At 32.4% G+C, this 26,916-nt stretch overlaps 1 protein-coding gene and 1 long non-coding RNA gene across 4 annotated transcripts; both read right to left on the minus strand.

Moving 5' to 3' along the window:
• Window positions 1-5,238: 5,238 nt before the first annotated feature.
• On the minus strand, window positions 5,239-5,651 carry LOC149514996 (uncharacterized). Its single transcript, XR_016327443.1, has 2 exons — window positions 5,523-5,651; window positions 5,239-5,423 (listed from the first exon to the last, which is right to left on the minus strand). It is a non-coding gene; the product is annotated as an uncharacterized LOC149514996 (long non-coding RNA).
• A 289-nt stretch (window positions 5,652-5,940) lies between these two features.
• LOC111293551 (zinc finger CCCH domain-containing protein ZFN-like) lies at window positions 5,941-26,206 on the minus strand. Of its 3 annotated transcripts, XM_022886279.2 has the most exons (9): window positions 25,802-26,204; window positions 22,756-22,913; window positions 22,267-22,329; window positions 21,665-21,784; window positions 20,810-21,100; window positions 19,122-19,451; window positions 10,950-11,060; window positions 6,498-7,345; window positions 5,941-6,309 (listed from the first exon to the last, which is right to left on the minus strand). In XM_022886279.2, exons 1-8 carry the CDS (start codon window positions 25,896-25,898, stop codon window positions 7,040-7,042), a joined length of 1,476 nt encoding a protein of 491 aa, XP_022742014.1. In that variant the 5' UTR covers window positions 25,899-26,204; the 3' UTR covers window positions 5,941-6,309; window positions 6,498-7,039. The 3 variants fall into 3 exon arrangements, with proteins under 3 accessions (XP_022742014.1, XP_022742015.1, XP_089599444.1); XM_022886280.2 differs by lacking the exon at window positions 10,950-11,060 and having other exon boundaries at window positions 25,802-26,206; XM_089743318.1 differs by lacking the exons at window positions 5,941-6,309; window positions 25,802-26,204 and having other exon boundaries at window positions 6,718-7,345; window positions 22,267-22,346; window positions 22,756-22,884.
• Between the last annotated feature and the right edge of the window lie 710 nt (window positions 26,207-26,916).

Raw genomic sequence — 26,916 nt, forward strand, 5'->3', positions numbered from 1 at the left:
ATAACCAAAACAGTTTTGAAAATACTTTTTTTTCTTTCACCCATGAAGATTTCTTTCATTTTCTTGTAAACCTTCACCAGGCACCCTGATAGTTTTTAAATTATTATTTAATCCATTAAATGCTCCTTTAATTGCTTATTAATTCTATACTTGATCCTCAGATTTTCTTAATTTTTTATTTTGTAATTAAAGTTTTCAAAGTTTTTCATTTAGGATTGTTTTCTTTATATCAAAACAAATTCTTAAGTACTTTTCTATATATTCAAATATACATTTTTTTAAAACTTTTAACAGTATATAATTTTTTTGACTTTTTAACAGCATTTTAAATATTGTTTTTACATGGCTTTATTTGATTTTTTTCAAAAATAAAATTTTAACTAATTTATTTATTTTAGAATATATATAAATAATTAAATAATAACAAATCATTATTTTATATATTTTTCTTAATTTAATTCTTACTAAAAGAAAAAAAGTAAACTTAATATATATTGGCCTCTCTAGCTTTAATTTTTGGCTCCACCCCCAGTTTATGTTTTTAAGTTTTGCATAAATTTTGATTAAAAAAAATTATTTACTTAAATATGTGCAAACAACAGACACCACCTATCATGAGCAAATATTAACTTTAATTATATAGAAATGGAGGTGATAAATACCAATTGCTTATTACCTATATGTATTTATAGTTATTTAAAAAGTCGTAACAAATTAAATTTAAAATTTAACTTAATTTATTCATGCAATCTTTCTTAAAAAATAATACTTGCAACTCCTTCTTTTATTTTCAAGTTACGACCTCTTTTATACAAAAATACTATAACAAATTTAATTAAGTGATGAAAAAATAGATAACTTCATTCCATAAATTTAATTATCCATCTTCAAATTAAACAAAAACCCTAATTCCATACCCTTCATGACTAACTTTATGGATTCTCAAATTACAAAAGTGTAAGTAACATTAATACCAAAAGCATATATATATATATATAAGTATATATCTGACATGACAAAAAGCTAAAGCTTATTCTTTGAGTATAAGTTAGGATCAAGAACAGCTAGCATAGCATCAATTCAAATTTCCAGCTTGAGATTTATTTTATTAATCTTTTGTTTTTCTTGTTTCTTTTTATCATTAATTACTTGCTTTTTGTCTTTGCATCGTATTCTTGCTTGATTTGTCAGAATCATTTAAGGGAACCATGTTCTACCATGCTTCTATTTTATTCAAAAATAAAATAAAATAAAATTTTATCATAATCAAACTCTTTTTACCATGCATATGCAGGTAATTATTAATTTGCATTAATTATGGCTAATTTAATGTTACTTTCCCTTCCATAGGCACTGATCACACACTTCAATAAAAATCTATTATTAATTATTAAATAATAAATTTGGTGGCTTAATTATTTATTCAACTAAAAAATTTTAATTTATTTATAATAAAGCAATTTCAATAAAATTTCATATCATGTGGAATTGAACACTTTAACTAACAAAACTTTATGTACATCTTAAGAGTATCAAGTTGCAATGTTGAAAAAAGAGAAAATGAGAATTTATACATAGAAAATGAGAGAGTTGTCTCCTTTTTAAGTGACTCAAATCAATCATTGGGGATATATTGCTCAAGAAGAGTCAAAGCGTGAGTTTCATGCTGTCCAAGGACGGACCTACATAGGGTCTTGTGGGGGGGGGGGGGGGGGGGGGGGGAATTGTCCCTACTGAAATTTTAAAATTTTATTAAAAAATATATAAAAAAATTAATTTTTTCTCACAAAAGTAAAAATTTTAATGAAAATAATAGTTTTTTCCCATTCAAATATATCCAAATTTAAAATTTTGAGCATATAAAATTTTTTTGAGTGAACCATCAACTTATTTTAACCTTTTATTATAGTATAAGAAATATATAAAAAAAATATAATAAAAAAGTAATCAATCATTCAAATAATTTTGACTGACATAAATTCCTGCATGCATGTGCATGTATGGTCGTTAGCAATGGTTTTAATAATATAAAAAAAAAGGAAAAAATGAAAAAGCAAGCAATGGGTTACAATGGAAGAAAAAGGCAGCCATAAGACAGCAAGGAAATAGTGGGATAATTGGCTTGGGCGGCAATTATTCTGGTCGTGGGCCCATCCCTACTCTTGAGCAACACTCTTTTTTTTTTTTTTTAAATGCCCCTTAATATTAAAAAAAAAAAAAAAAAGAGCCCATCATATTAATTAAATTTGTTTACTATCAAAATTAACCCAGTTTCTCAAAGTTGAGTGTATATTCGAAAGCAGCAGCATTATTAATTATTGCAAAATCCTTTTCCAATTCCTCTCTTTTCGTAAATAAAACATTCGATTTTTGGAAACAAATCCTTTCCAATGGTTCGAGAAACGCGTGTTCCCTGCAATCTACCTTTTTTTTTTTTTTAAGTCTTAAGCTAACAGCTAGAATCTAATCTAATGCCAAAAAGCTAAGAGCACAGGTTGGTTTGGTCCAATTGTGGTCATGCCACATCATGATTAAGTGACCTAATTAACATGTTTCAAGTTGGCTGTGGTATAATAGAGTCAAGTCCAATCATTATTAGGTTCCATTTGATTCGAAATTTTGATATACATATACACATACGTATTGCTTTTTATCTAATACAATGTTTTCTACTTCTTATTTTTTAGAGGGTCTGTTTGGTTGAGACTTTTGTTATATATTTTTTTTGTCTTTTTTAATAAAAAAAAAAAAAAAAAATTAAGAATAAGAGACACAAAATTAAAAAGTACTAACAAATGGAACCTAATTATTTTCTAATATAACCAATATCTTTCAATGGTGGCACACATGGGTCAATAATTCTGAGATTTTTTTTTTGTCATTACTTGATTTGGGTTAGCTTTAAACAAGTATATTTTCTTTTGAAATTAATGTCTATCATATTTGTTAGGCCGGGATCCTTCAATTAATGATTCCATGGTTTATGCCTGCTTCACATAATTTCCATGTATGATATCTAATGAAGTAGGCAATTAAATTAATAGAAAACAATGAGAATGTAATATATGTAAGTTCTACATTGCACCATGCTCTGAACTCTGAAGGCTTAATTATCACTAGACCTTTCCATTGTCCATCGGTCGGGTTGCTGGTTCGATCATGGGCTATCTTATCCCATACTTGATCCTTGTTTTCTTTCAGTTGTTTTTATTCACCATGTTATACTTCTATCACTATTTATGTTCAATATCTTATCCTTCTATCACTGCTTTTGCAATATTCCATTGATGGTACTGCATAATTGATTTCTCGAAGAAAAGAAGTATTAAGGGGGCGTTTCATTTGAAGATCAGTACTCGGAATATTAGTTTACGTAATCAGATCACTTTGTTTGATTCGAAAAACATGATTGAGTATAAGGAATGTTACTTTGCCAATTTTAAGATATTTTGGTGAAAATCCAAAACTTTATGTTTTACAATCAATCTGGAAGGTAATACCATTGTTAGAAATCTAACATTCAAGGAAACATGAGATTGATAAAATACGCATGATGAACCAAATATGATAATACTGAGTTAAAAAGATTGTAGCAGGCTGGCATGAACAAAATTCCGCAGAACCAGAACAACAGCAATCATGAGATCAAATGTAGGAGTAGGAAGAAAGCAAACATTGTCAATAGTTGTTCCTCCTGAGGTCATAAGTTTGATGTGAAAAGCTTTCCCAACTTTTTTGTTTTTAACCATTGGTCCCTATCCATTAAGCACCTTGATATCGTTTATCTACAATCAAAATGCATGATCTAATGCAGATTAAAGAATGCATGATCCAATTTGTTATCTCGAAAAATGTAAAATATTTCACAATTCACAACAACTTACATCATTACATAATATAAAGAATCAATGTCATAAATTAACCTTAAACTATCAGGTATTCAAATCATTATCGTGAACACGTTTTCGGTAACGTCTCGTTTATCGCGATTGCATATATAACGAAGATCATTGCGGTCATTAAAGTCGTGAATTTTTTTTAATTTTTCATAATTTATTATAAAATGTAGTAATTATAATTATAATAATAAAAATTAATACTTATAATTTTTAAAGTAATTTATGATATTTTAATTTTTATTTATAAATTAAAATAATTTTTTCATGTTTTGTAGTTATAATTTAGAATGAAAATACATATTATAAATGTTTTTCTTTATTATGCACATGAAATTTAAAGACATAAATATTATAAATACATATGATGAAAAAAATATATCTTATATGAAGTTAATAAAGATTATAATTAATTTAATTAAAAAATTAGTGATGAATATTTTAGATATTTTTGTAATATATGTTTATTGGGGGAAGATGATAAACTATCTGATAGACTATGAATAAATATACTTTATTATTAGATCAAATTTTCAAGTGCAACATTTTAAATAACTAAATTAAACCAAAATAATATAATAGTAGCAAACTAATCTTTATTAACTAATAAAAATATACAATTAACAATAACATTAATAATATTAAAATTATTTAAAAAACTACTAATTACTTTAAAATGATGATAAATAAAAATAAATTTACTGATTAATAGCTCACATTCCCCTTAAATTTTCATCAAAATCAATAAAATTTTTTTTCTAAAATATCCAATTTCTCATCAAATCATTTGTTTTTTCCTTTCCATATTTTCACCTAAATAAAAAAAAAAAAATTATAATGTACTTTTAAATATCACATGTACCTAAATTTTAAGTTAGAAAAATAAAAATACTATAATTGGTTAATTTGGTTCAACGGAACCCAAATCCACCAAACCTTTTTCGCATCTGTATATTCTTCAAATTTAATGATTAAATCTATCTATCAGTTGCTCACTCTCTTTCTCTAAAAATCAACAAGCATATCCCATGCTTTCTCTATCTTCTAACATTTTTCAAGTTCCATCCACGCTTTCTTTGTCTTTTCCGCAGCCCAAGCCACTGGCGACACTACTATTAAACCCAAGCCTCTCATCTTCTCATCTTGACTATTAAAAAATGTTTTGCTTCTTTTTAATTCTCAAAGTCTGAGATAGTTATTGATTGACTTTAACCACATGTTCTTTAAGTTTGATTGAGGTTTGTATTTGCTGATTGAATCGTAAATTTAAAGGTTTTTTTTGTTTAGAATGTGATTTTTTATATGAAATTCTTTAATTATTGAAAAAGAATAGGCTTTTGAATTACATTTTGAACTGAAAATGATGATTGCGACTATAACGTTCTACAAAACAACAATAAAGAAGGCGAACTCATTGTCTTCCCACTGAAAGAAGTGGAATAAGCAAGCAAAGAACCTAACCAAGCAATTCTCCTTGCTGACAAAAAAAGAACGGAACGAACGGGCTTCGCACCGGACATAGCTTCCCTTTTCAGGAAACAAGAAGAAATGAAGAGGGAAGTCTGAGCTTTTCTACGAGCTCATGCCAAAATCTCTCTGAAATCCAGAACGGAAAGAAGAACCTACCTATTGGGGCTAGTATCCAGCTGAGATTGATAGGCTGTAACAATTGCTCACCACCGTTATGATTGTGAATTTCATTCACAGCCCAATTTCGAGTATGTAGCGGTGGCGGAGGCTACCGAAACCACGAAATAGCGACCGTAATGCCGCTACACAACCGCTATTTGAAACCCTGTAAATTATGGTGAAATATTCATTGTGAAACCTAAACTTTAAAAATATCTAATGTAATATTCAAATTATGAATCTGTTAACTAATGTGGTACTTAGAAGATTATTTATCCGTCATTTGAAACTATCTACATTAGATGTACATATTACATTAGTTAACAGATTCATAATTTGGATATAACATTAAAAATTTTTAAAATTCAAATATTACATTAAATATTTTACTATAGTTTAAGGATCATTCACGATATTAACCCTAATTTAAAAGAAAATAACATATACAAGCATCTAAAACATTCAATATCCAGTAATATCTCTGTTTGTAAGAACAAAACTAAAAATACCATAGTTGCAATGAAACACAAACCAAGCAACTACAACCTAAAAAAATAAAAAATTGATCAAAAGAAATGCAAGAAAATGATAGGTCCCAGTCCCAATTTCTGAAGATTCTCTTATCATTTTCAAAGCCTCCAGCAAGGACAAGGGTATGATGCTTGGAAAAGATAAATTAACCCAGTATAACATGAGATTCTGTTGGAGTGACTTACAAGTTCATCTGCAGTGAATCATTTATCATCAAGATCTCCCGGTGCTTCCAAGAGTTTGAGGAATTCATCTAACAAGAGCATAGATAAGTACCGTTAACACTTTTTTTTTTTTTTGGGAGAATGGAATGTGCACAAATTTATACTTCTTCTTGACAATTTCTCCAACATGCAATGAAGTAAAAAAAATCAATACAAGAAACAACTTAGAGAATCACTCAAAATATTGATCAATATTTGGGAATATAGTAACTGTTACCTCAATAAACAAGGCTGATTTTAGGAAATGTCTGCAGATGTGAGGTCCATGAAGAAAACGGAGAAGAGGAGGAAGATATGATATGAATGGTGAAGCTATGGTGTACGAACAAAGAAGGTTGGCAGAAAATTACTCAACCAGTATTCGAAAGCCTGGGCTAAGACTGGAAATCATAAACAGGGCTCCTAGATGAAGATTTACCAGAAAACTAGGCAGAGGATTAAAAGCTGCAAAAGAAATGCCTTGTATAACATACTGTGAAAGAAGCATAACACAAAAATCAGGGAAAAAAAAGCGCTTTGGGACAGATGAACTGTTCACATTGGGTTTTACCGAATGTGACGTCATTTTCGGATTTATAAAATGCAGGAATAGGAAATTCTGAAGACGCAACTGTCGACTGAATTGCATATTTTTAAAAGAACAGAACCAACTAGACACCAACTCTATACATCTCCAACACCAACTCTATACATCTCCAACAATGGGGAATGAATTTATAGATTACTCTTCCTCATCCACCAAAAGATTGTCAAATGTAATCAGTCTGTATCTTGTTGCAGTGTTTGTCCCTCTGTATCAATATTATCATCACTTGAAGACAATAGTCTATTCTCTGACAATGAAACTCGCCTGGGCTTTGTAGAGCCTGCTTCAACAAGGTCCTCTGATGACAGGTTTAACCCAGCAGTTCCTGAAGAAGACCCCAAGAAACGGTGAACTGGGGCATCAGATGGAGATGATGAGGAGTAATTGTATGTGAAAATTCTCATAGGATGGTTAAACTTGCAACTTGGACCGAACTTGCAAATTCCATATCGAGAATAGAAAATGCATAGAGGTTCACCCTGTTAAAATGCAAAAATAGCAATGTCAAGAGTGTAAAAAATATCTCGTAACAAAAGAATAAAACTAGCAGCACCATAAAAGCATGTCCGCACATAGTGGGGAACTCTCCTTGTAAATTAACCAAATGCACCACAAAATCGATCGGAATATTGCAAGAAAGAGAAAATGACTGAGAACAAATGATAACCTCAAGCCAGAATGAATATGTGAAGTGGATAATGGATAAGAAAAACATTCTAGGCTTGGTAACTAAAAGTGAAAATAAGAAATTCAAAATTGTAACATTCTACGAGTGAAGATATAATCTGAACAACATGAAAGCTTCAAAACGGGTGCCCAAGCTAAAGCTCTCTACCATAACAAATCAAGGTACAGTAAGTAAGAAATGATGAAGTTAACTTGAATGATAACCTTGTAATCTATGTTACATGGACTCGGGTATGGGTATCTGGTTAGAATATATATCCAAGGGTCTAACTCCCCTTTCATCCAAAATTTCAGACTAGAGTAGACTAAGGAGAATCTGAAATTTTAGATATGGATATGTGGATGCATTTTACAATATAGTTTTACAATAATATCATAAAAGATACTATACAAATTGAAATTCCAAAATTTGAAACCCTTTTCCCTTAAAAAAAAAAAAAATCAATCAGTGCGTCTTTCCTTATTGATCCAATTCTCTCAATCAATTTTTTGTGTTTGACGTCAGCCTAGATGTTAATTTGTTAAAATTCAGTTTTTCTGTTCTACACATCAGATTTGAACAAATCTGGTTTTCAACACAAAATTCAAGTTTTTGATGATCGTCTTTGACTTGTTTCTGGTAGATTGACTGTGATGGAGAAAGCCCTATTATATTCTTAGTCAATTACATTCGAGTGATTGTTTAATATTAAGTTTTTTATGGTCCACTACATGTGAACTCTTGCTGTTAGTATTTTATTTTAAGTTTAGCCTTGTTTAAGCCTATGCCTTGTTTGTTTCTTGGGTCATTTGTAATCTATTAGTGGTTTTTTGTTTCAGCAGCTAGTTGATCACTTTTCTTTGGATTCCAAACTGTGAGTAATTTATGGATCCTAAATCTGTCCAACCTTCTACGGTCTCTCTTTAAATAACCACTAGGAAGTTGAATGGAAACAATTATTTACAGTGCTCCAAGGCAGTTAAAGTTTATCTTACTGGTCTTAGAAAATACCGTCCTCTTATAGAAGGTCCTCCTACTGAAGAATGGGCATAGGCAGATGTTTAGATATTATCTTCTTTGTGGAATTCTATGGAACCACAAATGGCATATATGTGTACCCACCTAGATACATGTAAAGAAGTATGGGAGTATTTTAAATTGCTTTATACTAGTGATCTAACTCGTATGTATGATCTCTCCCTTAAAATTTTTTGAGTTGAAAAAGAATGATAGATCTGTTACATAATATTTTGCTGAGTTGAAAAGGATATATGAGGAGCTAAATAGTCTCCAACCTATTTCTGCTGATGTTCCTGAGATGCAGAAACAAAGTAAACATATGGTAGTTCTCAAGTTTTTATCTAATTTACCTTTAGAGTTAGAGTCGGTAAAGTCACATATTCTAGGGAAAGTTGATCTTCCTACTCTTGCCCAAGCTTATTCCTGGGTTCTTCAATCTTCCTCATCCAAGGAAGAGCTTACTAGTGATACCAATTCAGGAAGTGAAAAATAAGCTCTTAGTTCTAGTTCAGTTAGTAAACAGTTTGCATTGGCTACACAGTTCAACCACAGTGGTAGAGGTGATACGTTTAATGGCAGTGAAAGCTCCTATGGTGGTTGAGAAGCTCAAGGGAATCGTAATGGAGGTAGATTTACCCATCAATGCACACATTGCAGAAAGGAAAATCACACCTAGGATCAGTGCTGGGATTACATGGTAGACCTCCTTGTGTAGCTAATGTGGCGGCAACTACTTTTAATAGGCCCTTATTTCAGTTGGACATTAAAAATGCCTTTCAGCATGGTGACCTTGAGGAGGAAGTTTATATGGAGCAACCACCTGGATTTGTTGCTCAAGGGGAGTTAGCACTAGTTAAGTCATTTGAATAAGTCTTTGTATAAGCTAAAACAATCTCCTAGGGCAAGGTTTGGAAGGTCCAGTGAAGTTGTTATTGAATTTGGTCTTGTGTGGAATAGACCATAGTAATTGTCTTTGTGGATGATATGGTCATTACTGGTGATGATAGTGAATGGATACGGGCATTAAAATAGTATCTTCAAACTAAATTTCAGACCAAGGATTTAGGGGATTTGCAATATTTCTTGGGTGTAGAATTTAAATCTTGTGAGGCGATTTGACTATACAAAGGAAGTATGTACTTGCCTTAACTTCTAAAACCAGATTGTTAGGATGAGAACCTATTGATACTCCTATGGATCCTAACACCAAATTATTTGCTGATCAAAGTGATGTGTTAACTAATTCGAGCTGTTATCAAAGATTGGTTGGGAAGTTGAACTACTTGACGATTACTAGACCAAATATTTCTTTTGCAGTGAGTGTTATTAGTCAATTTTTAGAGTCTCCAAAAAGAGTCATTGGGATGTCGTCGCTCGTATCTTAAGATATCTCAAGGGTGCTCTGGGTCATGGCCTACTTCATAAAAACCATGGTTTTCTTCATGTTAAAGGTTACACTGATGCAGATTGGGCTAGATATCTGAATGATAGGAGATCTACCACTGGTTATTGTGTGTTTGATGATCATAACTTAGAGTCTTGGAGGAGTAAGAAACAGAATGTCATTGCGAGATCAAGTGTTGAATCTAAGTATCAAGCCATGGCAAACACTAATTGTGAATTGGTTTGATAGAAACATCTGATGGAAGAACTTAGGTTTAAGCAACAAGAGCCTATGACTCTAAACTGTTATAATCAAACAGCTCTTCATATAGCTTCAAATCCAATGTTTCATGAAAGAACTAAACACATTGAGGTGGACTGTCATCTAGTTTAAGACAAACTTAAGCAGAAAATGATTCATACATAGTAAGTGAGATCTATGGACCAACTAGCGGACTTGTTTACAAATTCTTTACTAAACACATTGACTTGTTTGCAAAATGTGACTGGGGCCCTGCACATTGGCCATGCCCTAACAAGTGCCATACTGGACACTATCATTCGTTGGAGAAGAACGTCTGGATATAATGCACTGTGTGTACCTGGCATGGATCATGCTGGGATAGCTACATAGGTGGTTGTAGAGAAAAAGCTAATGCGTGAAAGACAGTTAACCAGGCATGATGTTGGTCATGAAGAGTTTATAAATGAAGTTTGGAAGTGGAAGACTCAGTATGGTGGTACCATTCTGGCACAACAACTCCCTCGATTGGTCCAGTAAGTGCTTTACAATGGACAAGAAGAGGTCAAAGGCTGTGACAGAGGCTTTCTGTTGGCTTTATGAGGAGGGTCTTATTTATAGGGATCTATAGTTAATCAATTTGGACTGTGTCTTGCGAACTGCTATGTCTGGTACTGAGGTAGATTATACAAACATCGAAGAAAAAACCTCGTTAAAGGTCCCTGGTTACGAAAAACCAGTGGAGTTTGGAGTATTGACATCATTTGCTTACCCTTCGGAGAGAGAACTGGGTGAAATTGTGGTTGCCATTACAAGGGTGGAAACAAAGCTTGGTGATACAGCTATAGCTTTTGGTGTAGTGGTATGCGCTTGATCCTGAAAACTGGTATCAATGGAAAAACTAAGAAATAAAACTGTGTGAAAAACTAAGTTTGGATACATATAAATAAAGGAAAGGAAAGGAAAGGAAAGGAAAAGAATGAAAAGTAATGTTTTTTAAAGGAAATGAAAGGATACATGTACCCCTTGTTTGGATAGTTAAAATTAATAAAAAAAAGAAAACGAAAGGAATTCTAACAGTCATTGTTTGGATAAATAGTGAAAAAGAAAATAAACAATTCATTATAATATTTTTTTTCCAATTATAACTTTTTTTTTTATAAAATAATATGTAATATACAAACATATCTTTATACTACTTAGCTTGTATAAACAAATCTTTCTTAATAAAATTGAGCACGTTTAATATAGTAAGATGTATTAGCTAGTTATTGATTTACTCTTAATTTTGTATTTAATTCAGCCTTTTTATTTTTTTTGACAATAATTTGACTTGTTTTGTTGTTAAGACTTGAAAAATCATAAAACATTTATAAACTGTGATGTTATATAAAATACTTATAAAAAATATTATTTTTGTAAAAAATGTTAGTTATATAATCAAATTTAATGTCATAATAAAAATATGGATATGATAGTCTTTTTATAAAAATAAAATTTTTTCAACTTTCTTTTCCTTAGCTTTTCCCCCAAATTGGGGTATTAAAAAAGTAAGGATTACAAGGAAAACCAAAGGTTATTGAGTTTCCATCTCTTTCCTTTCCTTTAAATTAAGAGTTTATCCAAACAAAGGAAGGGTTTTTCTGTTTCCATAACTTTCCTTTATTTTCCTTTCCTCTCCTTCCCCTTTTTTCAATCCAAACATAGTGTAAAAGTAAAACTGAATGTATATTGAAAAACTGCTCATAAAGAATTATACAAGCACCTTAGGTTTATTTACAACTAACTAGTGGATAAACTAAGAAACTAAATCTTCCTAAAACCAACCCTATAATTGAGGGTTGTCTATCCTAATTTTCTGTCCTTAATTCTAGGGATACGAATATAATATACAGATTACAAGATTACAACCAGCTGTATATAAGTATTTTCCCACACTCCACCTCAAGCTGGTGAATAGGTGTTTTTTATTCCTAGCTTGGAAATAATTTCTTGAAATGTTGCATTGCTGAGACCTTTAGTCAATACATCTATAAGGTGACCTTTGGTTGATACATATGGTGTACAAATCAACCCATTACCTAGTTTCTCCTTTATGAAATGCCGGTTTATTTCAATGTGCTTTGTTTTGTCATGTTGCACGAGATTGTGTGCAATGCTTATTGCAGACTTGTACGCAAAATCTCATTGTTCCATCCCACTTGATCTTCAAGTCTTTTATGATGATCTTTAACCATAATAGTTCACAAATTCTTTGAGCCATTGCTCTAAACTCTGCTTCAGCACTTGATCTTGCTATCACATTCTGTTTTTTACTCTTTTAAGTCACAAGATTACCACCTAGGAAAGTACAGTAGCCTGAGATGAATTTTTTATCAGATACTGAACTTGCATAATCCGCATTTGTATATGCCTCTAGAACCAGCCCGAATTTCTTTTGAATAAGATACCTCTCTCAAGATTGGCCTTCAAATAGTGTAATACACGATAGACAGCTTGTAGGTGCACTTTTTTAGGACTATGCATAAATTGACTTATCACACTCACAGCATATGCTATATTAGGTCTAGTATGTGGGAGATAAATAAGTCTACCAACTAATCTCTAGTACATCTTTCTATCTACAACATCTTCATTAGCTTCTCTAAGTTTATGATTAGGATCTATAGGGATATTTGTAGGTTTACATGCGAGCTTCCCAGTTTCTTTCAAAAGATCCATCACATGTTTCTGTTATGAGATGATAATACCAAGCTGTGAGTGAGCTACTTCAATTCCTATGAAGTACTTAAATCTCCCTAGCTCTTTTATCTCAAATCTCTTACCAAATACTGCTTTAAAAATCTCTCTCTTTTTCATTATCTCCGGTTACAATTATATCATCAACATACACTAATAGAACTGTGACTCTCCCTGAATTAGAGTGCTTGATAAACAAAGTGTAATCTCTTTAACTCTGCTTATATCCCATTGCTAGCATTACTTTGGCAAATCTCCCGAACCAAGCCCTAGGAGAATGTTTAAAGCCATATAAAGCCTTTTTCAACTTGTATACTTTGTTTGCTTCTAGATGACCTCCTAATCCCAATGGAACCTTCATATATGTTTCTTTTTTCAAATCACCATGTAGAAAAGCATTCTTTACATCAAATTTTTGAAGCTACCAATTGCAATTTACAGCCAATGATAACAAAATCCTAATTGTATTCATCTTGACAACTGGAGCAAAAGTTTCCTGATAATCCATTCCATAAGTTTGAATGTAGCCCTTAGCCACCAACCTAGCTTTATACCTTTCAACAGTACCATCCGCCTTGTATTTTATAGTGAAAACCCATTTACACCCAACTGAATTTTTCCCTTTAGGCAACTCTACCAGTTCCCATGTCTTATTTTTCTCTAAGGCTTCCATTTCGATTTTCATTGCTTGCCTCTATTTCTCATTGGATAATGCCTCGGATAATGCAATTGGAATAGAAATAGTGTTTAGGCCCACAAGAAAATTTTTTTGGGATGATGAGAATTTTTCAAATGACATAAAATTAGAGATTGGGTATAATGGATGCTTAGTACATTCTCTAGTTCCTTTCCTAATGGCAATAGGTAGATCATAATCACTAGTTATAGTTTAAGGAGATTTATGCTTATTTTGAGAAACAGAGTCAAAAAATGTAGTTACCTCATTTTCAGAGTTAGGATCAGGTTCTTGGACTTGCATTGGTTCAGGATCTGAAACTTTCCTTCTTGAGTACATCTATAATTCCTTCATATAATCAAGAACAATATTATCCTTTGTCACATCTTCAGTGTCTGGAATGGTTTAGACTCGAATTCGGTGTTTGCCTTAGACTCAGAAGAAACAAGTTTAGACTCATAAGAATTAATGGGTGAAAATGTTGAAGAAGATGACAAATCAAGTAAAAAGAAGTCTTTATCCTTATCTTCCATTAATGAAGTCTCCTTTTGAAGATAAGGTTTGAGTAAAAAAAGGTTCACTTTCTTCAAAAGTGACATTTGAAGACATATAAAATTTTTTGGTAGGATGATGATAGCACTTATACCCTTTCTGAGTTGATAAATACCCCACAAAATTGCACTTAGTTACTCTAGGATCCAACTTCCCCTTATTATGACTGTAAACATGAACAAATGATATACAACCAAATATCCTAGGACTGAGGTTGTTTCTAATATTAAAGTTGGGATAGAATTGTGAAAGTAGTTCTATAAGAGTTTTAAATTTCAAAACCCTTGAAAGTAACTTATTTACAATATGTGTGGCAGTGAGAACAGCTTCCCCATAGTAGGATTTGGATACGTTTGCTTGAAAAAGTAAAGTTCGGGGTTGTGGCTAGTAAATAGTTATTTTTCCTTTCTGCCACTATTCTATTGTGGAGTATTAACACAAGATGACTCATGGATAATTTCTTCCTTTTAGAAATAGGTAGATAACTCTAGTTGAAATAGTCTCTTGCATTATCAAACCTAAATCTCTTGATTTTCACTCCAAATTGATTTTGGATCATGTTTTGGAAGCTTAAAAACATACTATTCACATCTAATTTGGATTTAAGTACAAACATCCAAAAGACCCGGGTACAATCATCTATGAAAGAAATAAACCACCTTGCACCAGAAAATACTAGGAATTGTAAAGGGACAACATATGTCACTATGAATCAAGTAAAAAGGAGAACTTTTATAGATAACTAGAAAAGACCTGTCCATGCTTTGCAAGTTCACAAACATTACAATGAAAATTTTCAGCATTTAATCCTTTGAACAAAGAAGAAAACATGTTTTTCAAACTTCCAAAAGAAGGATGTCCAAGACGAAAATGATAAAGCCTGATTTTGTCTTTATTGGGAGATATTTCAAAAAGAAATGACAAAGGTAAACTATTCTTGATATTACTTGTACTGTTTTATGTCTCAAGATAGTATAGTCCATCCTTCTCTTTAGTAAGTCCAATTTTCTTCCCCAAACTCTGGTCTTGAAATTCAGGATATGAGGGATAAGAAGTCACTTTGCAGTAATATCTCTGGTAAGTTTTTATATAGATATCAAATTATTAGATAATCCAGGAACATGAAAAAAATTTTAAGAACAAACGAGGGATTAATTTGAACATTTCCTAATCTTGTTACTGTAGTAAATGGCCCATCTGCAACAACAATTTTCTTATTACTAAGACACAAGGTATATGTACTAAACTGCTATGAGGAATGTGTCACATGATCTGTGACTCTTGAGTCAATGACCAAGAACTTATAATAGGCTTAATTGAGACATTTAATCTATGAGAACCGAAAGCTTTATCTGAATTAGAGACATTACCTAAAGAACATACCCCAATAGGTTTTTTAAGAGTTTTCAATAAGCTTTTTTGTTTCTCAATCTCTTCTCTGTCTAACTTTCTTTGTTCCTGAGACTTCTGTAGTATTTCGGTGGTTTTACCAGTTATCATTTCCTCAAATCGGGTAGTAGTGGCAGATTCTGCTATCTCTGGCATGGTTATCTTTCTCATGACTGAAACAAGTCTTGATAGTGAAGGTTTAACCAGAGACGATTCTAGGCAATAAAGGCCAAATAAGGAAAAAATAAGGCTGAAAGATTTAACAAGATTTGGATATAAAGGCCTAAAATAGAATTCAGCAATGAAGGCTGAAAAAATTTTCTTTCTAAAAAGAGCCTAAAGCTCTGATACCATGTGAAAAAATTAAGAAATAAAACTATGTGAAAAATTAAAGGTAAAACTGAATATATATCGAAAAACTGCTCATAAAGAATTATACAAGCACCTTAGGTTTATATACAACTAACTAGTGGGTAAACTAAAAAACTAAATCTTCCTAAAATTGATCCTATAAATTGAGGGATTGTCTATCCTAATTTTCTGTCCTTAATTCTAGGAATACAAATATAAATATATAGATTACAATATTATAATCAGCTGTAAATAAGTGTTTTCTCACGGTTTACAAAATCTTTACTTGATTCTAAAGTAAGATATATTTGTAACAAGCTAGGACATGACATATATGCTTCAGCTTGAGGTGGGAGTGTTAAGTATTAAGGTTAAAGAGTATATTAGTTATTTGTACTCATTGCCGCCACCTTACTAACTCTCTTAAAAATTGCTCAATATAACAAAGTAAACATTTTTGCACTTCCTCTATAGCCCTCATAGGTAAAATCACACGCACGCACTCAGACATGCATGCATTGAAAACTTGTGCAGCAATAAGCATCCAAACTCCCTACAATAGATGACATTAATGACGCTCCCAACGACTGGGCACACACAAAACAATTTAAGTATTTCTCGTCTCTCTTGCTATTTAAGATTGAATCTACATTTGAATTAATAACAGTTTTTCTTTTTGCTTTCTACCTCCATTTCCAGCATCCTCTAACCTTAAGACAAAAGATAAGAGTCTGTTTAGGTGGTTTAGGAAGATAAGACGGATTTTGGTTTAGTTGGTGTCAGGTTGTGATGAAAGATAAGGTAATTGGGTGTGACTGGGAGGTGTGGGTTGCAAAAGAATTTTATTAGGGATAATAAATAATTCATTACAAAGGTAACTCTGTAACAAAAAACTATAAATTAGGGGCTTCTATTTGCACCCCATTTTTTTCTCGTCACACCCTTTTTTTCAAAATCATTTGTAAATGAAATTATTTAATTATCCTTTCTCTAAGCCCTTCACACTATTAAGCTTCCAGATTTGCAAATCCGGAGGCTTTTAAAAGTTTTTGGATTTGCCAATTTGGAAGCTTTTAAAAGTCTCCAGATTTGCAAATCTGAAAGCTTTTAAAAGTTTCCAAATTCACATATCCAGAAACTTTTAAATGCTCCTATCTCAGATCATTGAAATCAAAAAGAAATCTAAGGACCCACATGCACAGTGTTTATCTATCAATTTGTAAATGAGATTATAATTATTAAAACAAATCGTGCTTATTCTTTGCAATGTTGTGGAAATTCTTCAGGATATGAGACTTTTTTCCTCAATTGAAAATTTTTTCCTAAACCCAAAATGTAACCTTTATTTTAAACTTACCAAATATGAAAATCCGGTAAGTTATAACATTTACCTGATATGCATATTCGAAAACTTTACAATTAACATGAGAAAGGGTAATTAAGTAATTTCACCTAAAAATAATTTTGAAAAAGAAAAGGTGGGTCTGGAGAGAGAAAAAGGGGTGCAAAAAGAAGCAACCTTATAAATTTTTAGCTACAATGAGCAAAATTGTGGACACAAAGTTTAAGATCCATTAGGATACCATCATATCCCCAATGCCATGTTATCTGGCACTTTTGCCCTCAACTGCATCCTGGGATGCATTAGCACCCCAGTGGTTCGGTTAAGGGCTGTCAATCCCATTGCCCTTCCAGTTGGAGACTGAAAGAGGAAGAGTCTGGTGGTTCAATATCCCTAGTGCAGTTGACTTTCCTTTCCTAAGACATTCAACTGCTTTAGTGTAAAATTAAAACACAACATTTTTCAATTATGGCAATCGACTGCTTTTGATTGGGCATTCAGCTACCTCATTTCCAAACATGGTAGTCATCTATCTTTGTTTGGGCAGTTAACTACCATACCCAATCTTACTGTCACTGCTATTTGCATCCAAACACATATTCCCACCAAAGATTTTAATCTCACCACAATAATACTCAATCTTACAACTATAGTAACTAATCTCACCACTACTACACTTTTCAATATCACTGTAGTCAATCTCACTGCCCATCCAAATAAACCCTTATAGTAAAACTGAAGTTCATATACAAGCTTTATGAGGATCTTGTGGTAAAACTTACAATTTATCTTTTCTTTTTGGTACAAAGTTAATTGTTTTAAGTTGAAGGATTAAACCCTACAGATTGTGCAAAATGGAAATTTAACTATATTGGTTCCATAATTCTATAAGGAGAAATAACATTGTTCTCAACCATCTATTATGTCAACTTGAAGCTACCAACAATATTCTTGACATGATTACCACAAATTAGTGGACTACCTTTTTACCCTGAAAAGGGCAAATATTTGGATCTATTAGCACATTGAAACTCACACATAACTAACCCTAAATTTGAATTTAGAAATACCAAAGGAAAAAAAAAACTAATATCAAAATAGAAATAACATAATTTCTTCTTCCAATGCTTTGTCCTCCATTGACTCATCACCACATCATAAAATTTTATGCAAAATAGCTTTAACAGGGTAAGATTTTATTTTCTTTATTTTACATGAATCAACATAGATTCCTCATGCTGCTGTCATAACTCTCCACAGAACTAGAATAATTCTGCTGCTCATTTAAACCATAAAATCCTCATTCAACCACCCCAATCAACCTAAAATTTATCACTCAAGCACCTCATATGAAGATATGCCTACACACACTATTAGTATGGTAGCTGCAGAAAATTACAGCAACCTAATTCTTGATTCCATTACTTTTCACAATCAGAACTCAACCAATGCCTGATAGCCTTAGACTTTTTGATCTACAAACATAACCCCTACAATCCTTATTTGCAACCCAAATAAACATGGAGGGAGATCATCCTTTGTCCTATGTCAATATGCAACAACTTATTTTTTATGTCAATTCCTTCTAATCTAATGTAAAATTTTGTATCGCAACCATAGAATGACCACGTGCCTAACAAGAGCATCAAGGCAAATATCCATTTTTTTAACATAAAAAAATTGTTAGCTTCGTCTGCGATTAAAAGTTTAAAACCCAACAATTAAGAAACCAAGTTTTCAAGAAAATAAAAGGTAATGTAAGGTAATAGGTAGGGAATGACATATTTTTAAGTAGCATGAAGGCTAGGCTTTTCATAAACAGCTGTAATAATTTGAACAGATCAATATTCAAAAATAAATTGAAAGACAGAATTAACATTGAATACATAACTCACCGGACGTAAAGGAAGGCCTATAGGACTCAACAAACAATCAGGGGCAGGAAGAACTCTCTCTCTTGGGTGATGAAACCTACAAACTGCACCAAATTTACAGTCTCCAGTCTTCATGTAAAATTGGCACTCAGGCTGGCCAGGTCTCTCCGGAAATACATTCTCCCTCTGCAATGCATAAAAACCTACAGGGACAGAGCCAGAACGAAATTGAGAAAAGGACGCTTGAGATCCTGCAGTTGCCAATTCATTCTGGCGTGAGGTTCCGTAAATTTGATTATTTGCATTTGTCTGCTGCAGGTTCTCTGAAGAAGAGACTGATGCCAATTGACCCTGGAGCAATGAGAAGTATTAGGATGGTGGCACTTCTCTTCTTTTGGATAATTAAAGGTAGCACTTCTCAAAGATTAGAAGTTACATGCTGCATAGATGCTAGCTAGTCAAAGTGAAAATCAACTTACAAAATCAAATTCTGTATAACTAAATACAAACAGGAAAAAAAGGAGAGTAGATGCATGCTCTCAGGCAGTTTGATACAGTTACAAAGAGATGACATCAAGCAGTTTGGACCAAACTGCTAGAAAAAAAACCTCCACTCTAGAGATAGCCACAACTATAACACTAACATAAAACATTTGTTCTTCAATGAAATTCATTTGTGGACAGGTTCTGGTTTATAGCATACAGTTGATAATGTATGCACAAGGAGATAGGCTAGTGGTTTTTGTAGAAACAAGCAGCTAATAAAATAAGTTAAAGTTAAGCTACAAAATTTCTGATCTAATTTCGCTCTCATTTCTAAATTGTCAAGTAATTCAACAATCACAGATATAGTTTTAAAAGAAACTTCTGCAGTTCATGTTTACCATTACGAAAGACCAAACTACTGCAACCAGCATATGAAATTATTCTGATTAAGAGTTGTAGGAGTTGACCCAGAGTTTGACTTGCTTATTTGATTCTAAACCATAAAACCTACTAATAAGCATGATACGAAATAGATGGGTCATGTTTAACTTTTAGGCCTGAATAGTTTCCTTCAGAATATCAACCAAATAAGCAGCAAATCATACTTGTCCAAGCACATCATCAGCCAGCCACAAGTGTCTCCAACAACAATAAGCAATACAACTCCACTACCACTGGTAACAGCACCAATACTGTCTACCTGTGATCTCCAAGACTTTATCCAACTTCAATCAGACTTAATTCTAGGTGCTCTTAATGCTACCAAAATACCACTAATTTCACATTAATCACAAGCATCTCAAAACTACTATTTCCATGGTTTCTGGGATTAGCTCCATCAAATATTAGCATTATGCAATTGTAACCAAGCTAAGAACCAAAATTCTTCTTTAGAGGGAAAAAACGGTCATTGGTTGAAATTGCACCATTATAGCCTGCTCCAAAATGCACTTTATTCAGGCCCAGAAAAAGAATAGAAGGTGATCAACCATAAAAGAAACCTTTAGGAGGAAGGTTGATAATGCTTCTTTGAAAATATTAGAGCACCTCTAGATTCCAGAGACATTATTATTTTTTAAATACAAAATATTAGCATATTGACAACTACAATTCTCATAAGTTGCGTCACTTGTCACATCTTTAATGTTGTCCAAACAAATGTAAACACTAAACAGGCATGCTTAATGAACACAGAATTAGTAATAAGCTAAGGAAAAGCTTACGCTGTAAGTATTCCATCCTGGAACTGATACCATCCCTTGGGGTAAAATAAAAGGTGCATAACTTGAAGGACCTTGCCAACGGGGGCTGGGAATGAAAGATGCTCTTGACCAATTTGTAATCCCTCCTGGATATGACTGCTGACCAGGAGTGGTTGGAGAAGGGACAGTCGGATAAATAGGAGAGCTACGCAATGAAACCATCATATTAGTTGGCTGAGGATGGTGGAATTTACAAGTGCTCCCGAACTTGCATTGTCCAGTTTTTAGATAATAATCACACTCAGTCTCATTCTGTATGAAGGAAAAGTTAAAAGAAAACAAGTTGCATTAAGCCAACGAAACACCAAAAACCATAAAAAAAACCACATGTTAGAAATCAATCATTGAAGAAATACAGCTTCCCTTAACAAGGTTCAAACTTGTACAACGATTATACCTCAATCTTGAGGCCAACAATGGTCCAAAATTCAGCAGTATTTTTGTTCGTGGAATCCATATTTAAAGTTTAAAACAAATTCATATCAAAACTGAAAAGAGAAAAGGTTTTCTTTGAGTCATAGCAAGCGATAACATTTTACTTTATGATCCTTGTCTATGTGCGTGTATTTTTTATATCAAATCTAAACGATAAACCAATTAATATTCAGTCAATATGACTATCAATTGGGCAAGCTTAACTGGATGGTATCAATATTCACCTTTTGCTAAACTTATCCAATAGAAAAATAGTTTTTGTTTTAAAAAGACAGAGGAACAAACAAAAATGAAACAGGAAGAGACCTGAGTATTGACTTAAAAAATGTATCATTATAAGATTGTACTATAAAGAGTAAAAGGAAAAAATGAAATCCGAACCGGGCGAAGAGGGTAGCCCAAAATATTTAAGGAAACACTCCCAGCTATCCCAGCTTTATCTCTAGGATGATGAAACTTGCATGTAGCTCCAAATTTGCATGTTCCTGTTTTCAGGTAGTGCTGCAGAGAAATTAAGAGCAAAATGTCAGTTGTCAGATCCAGACATACATGAAAATGAGAAACATAGAGTCCCATATCTGATTTCAGTCAGTAAAACCAAAAGTGTAACTTCTGACAAGATTGAGATTTGGCTTCCAATGCAATAAAAGCAGGAGTCAGTGCTACCTTGCTTCTCTAGAATAGAACGAGTGACAACATACAAGAATAAAGCAAAAATATTAGGAGAAGCGAATCATCTAGTCAATTTGAGGGTTCAGACTAAAGTTTGATTGCTATGTCAAACCGCTAAAAAGAGAAGTAAACCTTTTTCCAGTCCAAATTATTAGCATATTTCCATTTTCTTCGTTTCTTTATTTGTTTATTTTCTTAAACTAGTATAAAGACAGGACTGGGTCTGCCCTTACGAATTGCCCATGACAACAAGAATCTTTTGAAGCAAAAGCAGGAACAAGGGAGGAAGAGACCAAGGAATAAGTACATGCCTGACATTCAGGTTGTCCTACTCTTTCTGGAAACTCTCCTTTCATCCTTGCAGCAGCAATAACCTGGAATTTGATATAATCTAAATAAACATTTCAAATGACAATTGATATATAAAAACTCAAATGAGTAGAATGACAAAGTGAAAATGAAATGAGAGTAGCAGGTGAAGTATGCTTGTAGCAGCAAGTGTGGGTGTGTGTGTGTGTGTGTGTGTGCATGTACAGAACCATGCTTATCTCTTAAGCATCTAATACTCTATAAATTCAGCTACATCGAGTTCTGTTTTAGAGTGATTTATTAGTAAAGACCCATGTGTAAAAGTTTCATGTGTCTACAACTTCAACAAGCAATGCTATGCCAATGATAATAAATGCCTTCTAAAATGAATAAAATTAAGAAGCTCTTTGACATTGTACCAATAATATCTCACTCAAAAAGCATTAACTCTGAATTCATAAGAATTTTCCAAACAAGCCAAGGCTTTATACCAGCTTTCGGTTAGGAGGATGATTAAAACGACATGTTGCCCCAAATCTACAAAGGCCTGTCCTGATATAATAAGAACAATCTGGTTCTCCTGGACGCTCAGGGTAAGGACCAGATTCCATGGTTTCACTGGATCTCAAGTTCATTTGCCACATAGCATCTGAAATAATATTAAATGCGTAGGTTCGGTAAATACATGAAAAAACAGACTCAAAGAACTACAAAGAAGATTGGAAAATTTCAATTCATAAACAATTTTCCTGGAACATACAACACTCTAAATTTCAATCTGTATTAGCTTTAAAGTATCATATATTTATCCCTTGCCTTTAAAATAGACAAACTTGATGTTCTAACACTGAAAGCATCAAAGTGCAAATGATTGAGAATTTGCATGAAATAATTGGGATGGCAAGAACATCTCTTTAACAAACAAGTTTCCGACAAGCAGCAGTCAGAAATCTCATTCAAACCTTTGGCTTTTGCATGCCTCTAAGGTGGCTAAATTATTTGAGGAAAAGAATCCAATTCTATTTTTTCTAAGGCCTCAACAAAAGACATTTACAAAAACTTTTATGTTTTTCTCCTCCTTTTCAAGAACCAAACTGACCTCAACTAACTTGAGAATTTTTACACCGAGAAAAGAAAAGTTCATTTTCGAAAACTCAGCATCTGAAGGAAGCATGCAAATCAACTATGCTCATTGCAGAAAGTTTAAAAAACAAACAAATGTAGCAATATTCTGTGAAATAAAATATACATTATCTTAGAATAGGTGTCTGTTACACTTAGACAAAGCTTAAAAGTAGCTTCCTATACAAGATAACTGAAAAATAGAGAAGGCAAAAGATTTATAGTTCGAGAGACTAAGTTGAAGTAAAATCATTAAAGTGATGAATCAATTTCGAAGAAAACACTACCACAAAACAGAATATTAGGTTAACTGAAGAGAAATGGTACTCAGAGAAAAGATTTTTTATTCTCCACCATTTTGGAACATGAGACTAAACTATTATGTCTGGAATCTACTTGTTTTTTTTGGATTCCCCATATTAAAATCATGTGTTAACATGGACAGTCCACATTAAAGTTAGATGAGCAACAAGACAATTTATATCTGAAGTGCTAATATGATTCTCACAATCACATGTAGCAGCTCTGATATATGAAGAGAATATGGTTGGATTGATCCAAAGGGAGATGGAGTGATGCCTCTCCCTTGTTTGGAAACATTGAAATAGTGAAACATAGATTTTGAGGTGAACTCAGAAATATCAAACTCTCCATTTGTTTTTATTCCATCCAAGTTTGAGGGCTTTCTATGGAAAGAATTCCTCATTAAAAAATTTTCATTGTACACACAAAGTTGCTCTTTTATTACTCTTTCATTTTAACACATAAATGATATAGTTGTTAAAGAAAGATTATATGCTATGATTTCATTTCTTTGTCACTACGGTAACCTACTGGTTCCTTTACTTTCTATCTATTTTAAGAAATCCAAGCAAAAGGAACCTTATCCACACTCACCCCCTTTCTCCTTACAGTTCTCCCTCCACCGGTTCTCTCTCCTTTCTTTACCCTTCCAAATATAGGCCAAATATTAAAAACAGCTCAATAGTAAGATGAGCAGGTAGGTCTAAAGAACACAGAAAATAAGACAAAAGGATTATATTTTCCTCTCTTTTATGTCTATTACAAAGTAAAACTCACTGGAGAATCATGAATCTAAGTTATGTATCCCTCTTCCTGCATTATGACCATAGTTTCATATAAATAACATATACATGTAAACAAGGAGAAATCCCAGTATATTTGATAATCAACCCCAACCTTTTACTTTACAAGAATAATAATAAAGAAAGACCACCTGTTTACTCTTAGAAAGGAATTTCAAAGAAATGACAGAAGGAAAATAGAAAATATGAAGTAAATTATTTTCTCACAATCATGTAGGCAAGTAACCTCATTGATTTTATGAAGAATCATCAGGGAAAAATGCCAAATTTTGACTTGTAATTTTCAGCACAAAAGAGAAGAAAAGAAGAAAAGGATTATTTAGTCTAAGACCTATTGCCACTACTGCCTGGTTGCATTTCCACAGACAGTCATGGAGAAAATGAAGAACCGACCTTAAAAATTATATAAATCCCAATCAAAAAGTGATAAAAAGATGTAAAAAGATAACAACTAGAACCCCCATAGCCACCTTAATTGCACTGGCTGAACTGAACAGTTCATAATTGCAAACATAGAAAATTAATGCAGCTCAAATTTCAGCACTATCAAATCAAATTCATTGAAAGATACAGAGACTAGATTACTTGAATAGCCTTTTTTTTTTCTTAACGATGAAATTCATGATTTTACTTATATATAAAATAATAATACTTATAAGAATAAGAATAGCATTTTAGTCATTTTTGAATTTTTTTCAAACATTATTTTGCTTTCTGTGATTTGCTTTTCCAAAAAGTAGAGTACTAAAAGATAGGCAGTAAAAGCAATAATCAAATAGAGCTTAATTTTATAAAAAAAAAAAAAAAAGGAATAGAACCTAATCTTTTTCTACAAGTAATAAAGCAATAAATGAAAAAAAATAAAAACACAAAATTTTAAATTTCAGTTTATTTCCTAGAACCTTGAATTTGACTTTAAAATAAATTAAGATCGTGGAATCTCAAATTAGTTCACATCAGCAAAACAAAACTTGCAAAAATTTATTCAAAATCATCGCAAATCGCACTGTTTTTCCCCATAATTGAAAAGAAATTAAGAATTTAAGACTAATCACTAAATTCAAATTTGACATAATTTCTTAGTTTAAAATTTAACCAGAAATGACTGATTTTTAACAATGATCAAACAGAATTTCACCATAAAATGTGCAAAAAGGACAATTCACGACGGGAAAATAACCAACAAAAACATACGAACCGCATTTCTCTTGCGTTTCACCAAATAAATGAAAAATAAAAATAATATAATAATATAAATAAAAACAGAGGAAACAAATAAACAAAGACATAGAGAGAGAGAGAGAGAGGCCTTGATTCAACGATGGTGAAAACGAGGTTCCTTCGGTCACCGTCGCCGCTGCTGCTGTTCGGGACATCGGAAGTCCTGCATCGAATGTGAATTCCATTCAGCAGTCATCTTCCTCCATCACCACAACTGTCACGTTAGCACCGCCTCCACGCCGGAATTCTCATTCCCCGTCACAAACCACGCGGTCACTTCTGCAAAAGCTCTCCCCTCTCGTCCTCCTCCTTCCTAACAGAAACCAGAGAAACCAAAAAAAAACCGTTAACGTTTTTTAGAGTGGAAATAAAAAGAAATACTAAAAAGATAACTTTTCTTCACGCGAGTCTTTCTTTGTTCAGTTAAAAAACATTTCTTTTTTTTTTTATTTTTTGATTGAAAAGCAAAAGAGCGTTGTTTTCTCTTCTCCACAAAAAATAAAAAATAAAAATAAATAAATAAGAGAAAGAAGGAATAAAAACCAACCATCCAAAACCCACCAACTCTTTTTTTTTCTTTTCCTCTGTTCCTTTTGCCTTTTCTCTCTTTTCTTTCCACTGCTTCTTTGCACCCGCGTTTGACACAAACGGACGATCATTGTTCTCCTCACTCGCGCGAGTACTGAATTCCATCTCTGTTCTATTTGTCTTTGCTTCAGGTCTTTTTCTATTGGTGGTTTAATTTCTGTTTGACAGGTGTCATCACATCAAAGCGAGTGGTTTCGACCGGGTTGGACCGGTTTTATTATTTCCTTGTGGTCTTTTTTTTTTTTTTGAGTAACTATTTTTAATTTTTGGTTACTCTTTTATTCCTTGGTGTGATCAGCTTTTTGTTTTTGTCAAACAATAACACTATTTTAAAATGGAAAACTTTAGGGAAACAATTGAAAAATTAAAAAAAAGATTTTTTTAATTTGTGACGTAATATTGGGCCACTAATTTTGAAAATAAAGAATTTAAACTTTTTATAATGACGTGAAATAAATTAATTTTTTTATAAAAGTGAAATAAGTTAATTAAACACTTATGGACAAGAATTTTGTTTCAAGTTAACAATATCAAGCATTGCAATGGATAAGATTTTGTTATTAATAATCATAGGAATTGGAATTTTGTTTTACTAAAGTCCATAATTTAAATACT

This window comes from Durio zibethinus, chromosome 14, assembly GCF_047325235.1.
Source record: "Durio zibethinus cultivar Kanyao isolate XHJ-2024 chromosome 14, ASM4732523v1, whole genome shotgun sequence".
In the NCBI taxonomy this organism is placed as follows: Eukaryota; Viridiplantae; Streptophyta; class Magnoliopsida; order Malvales; family Malvaceae; genus Durio; species Durio zibethinus.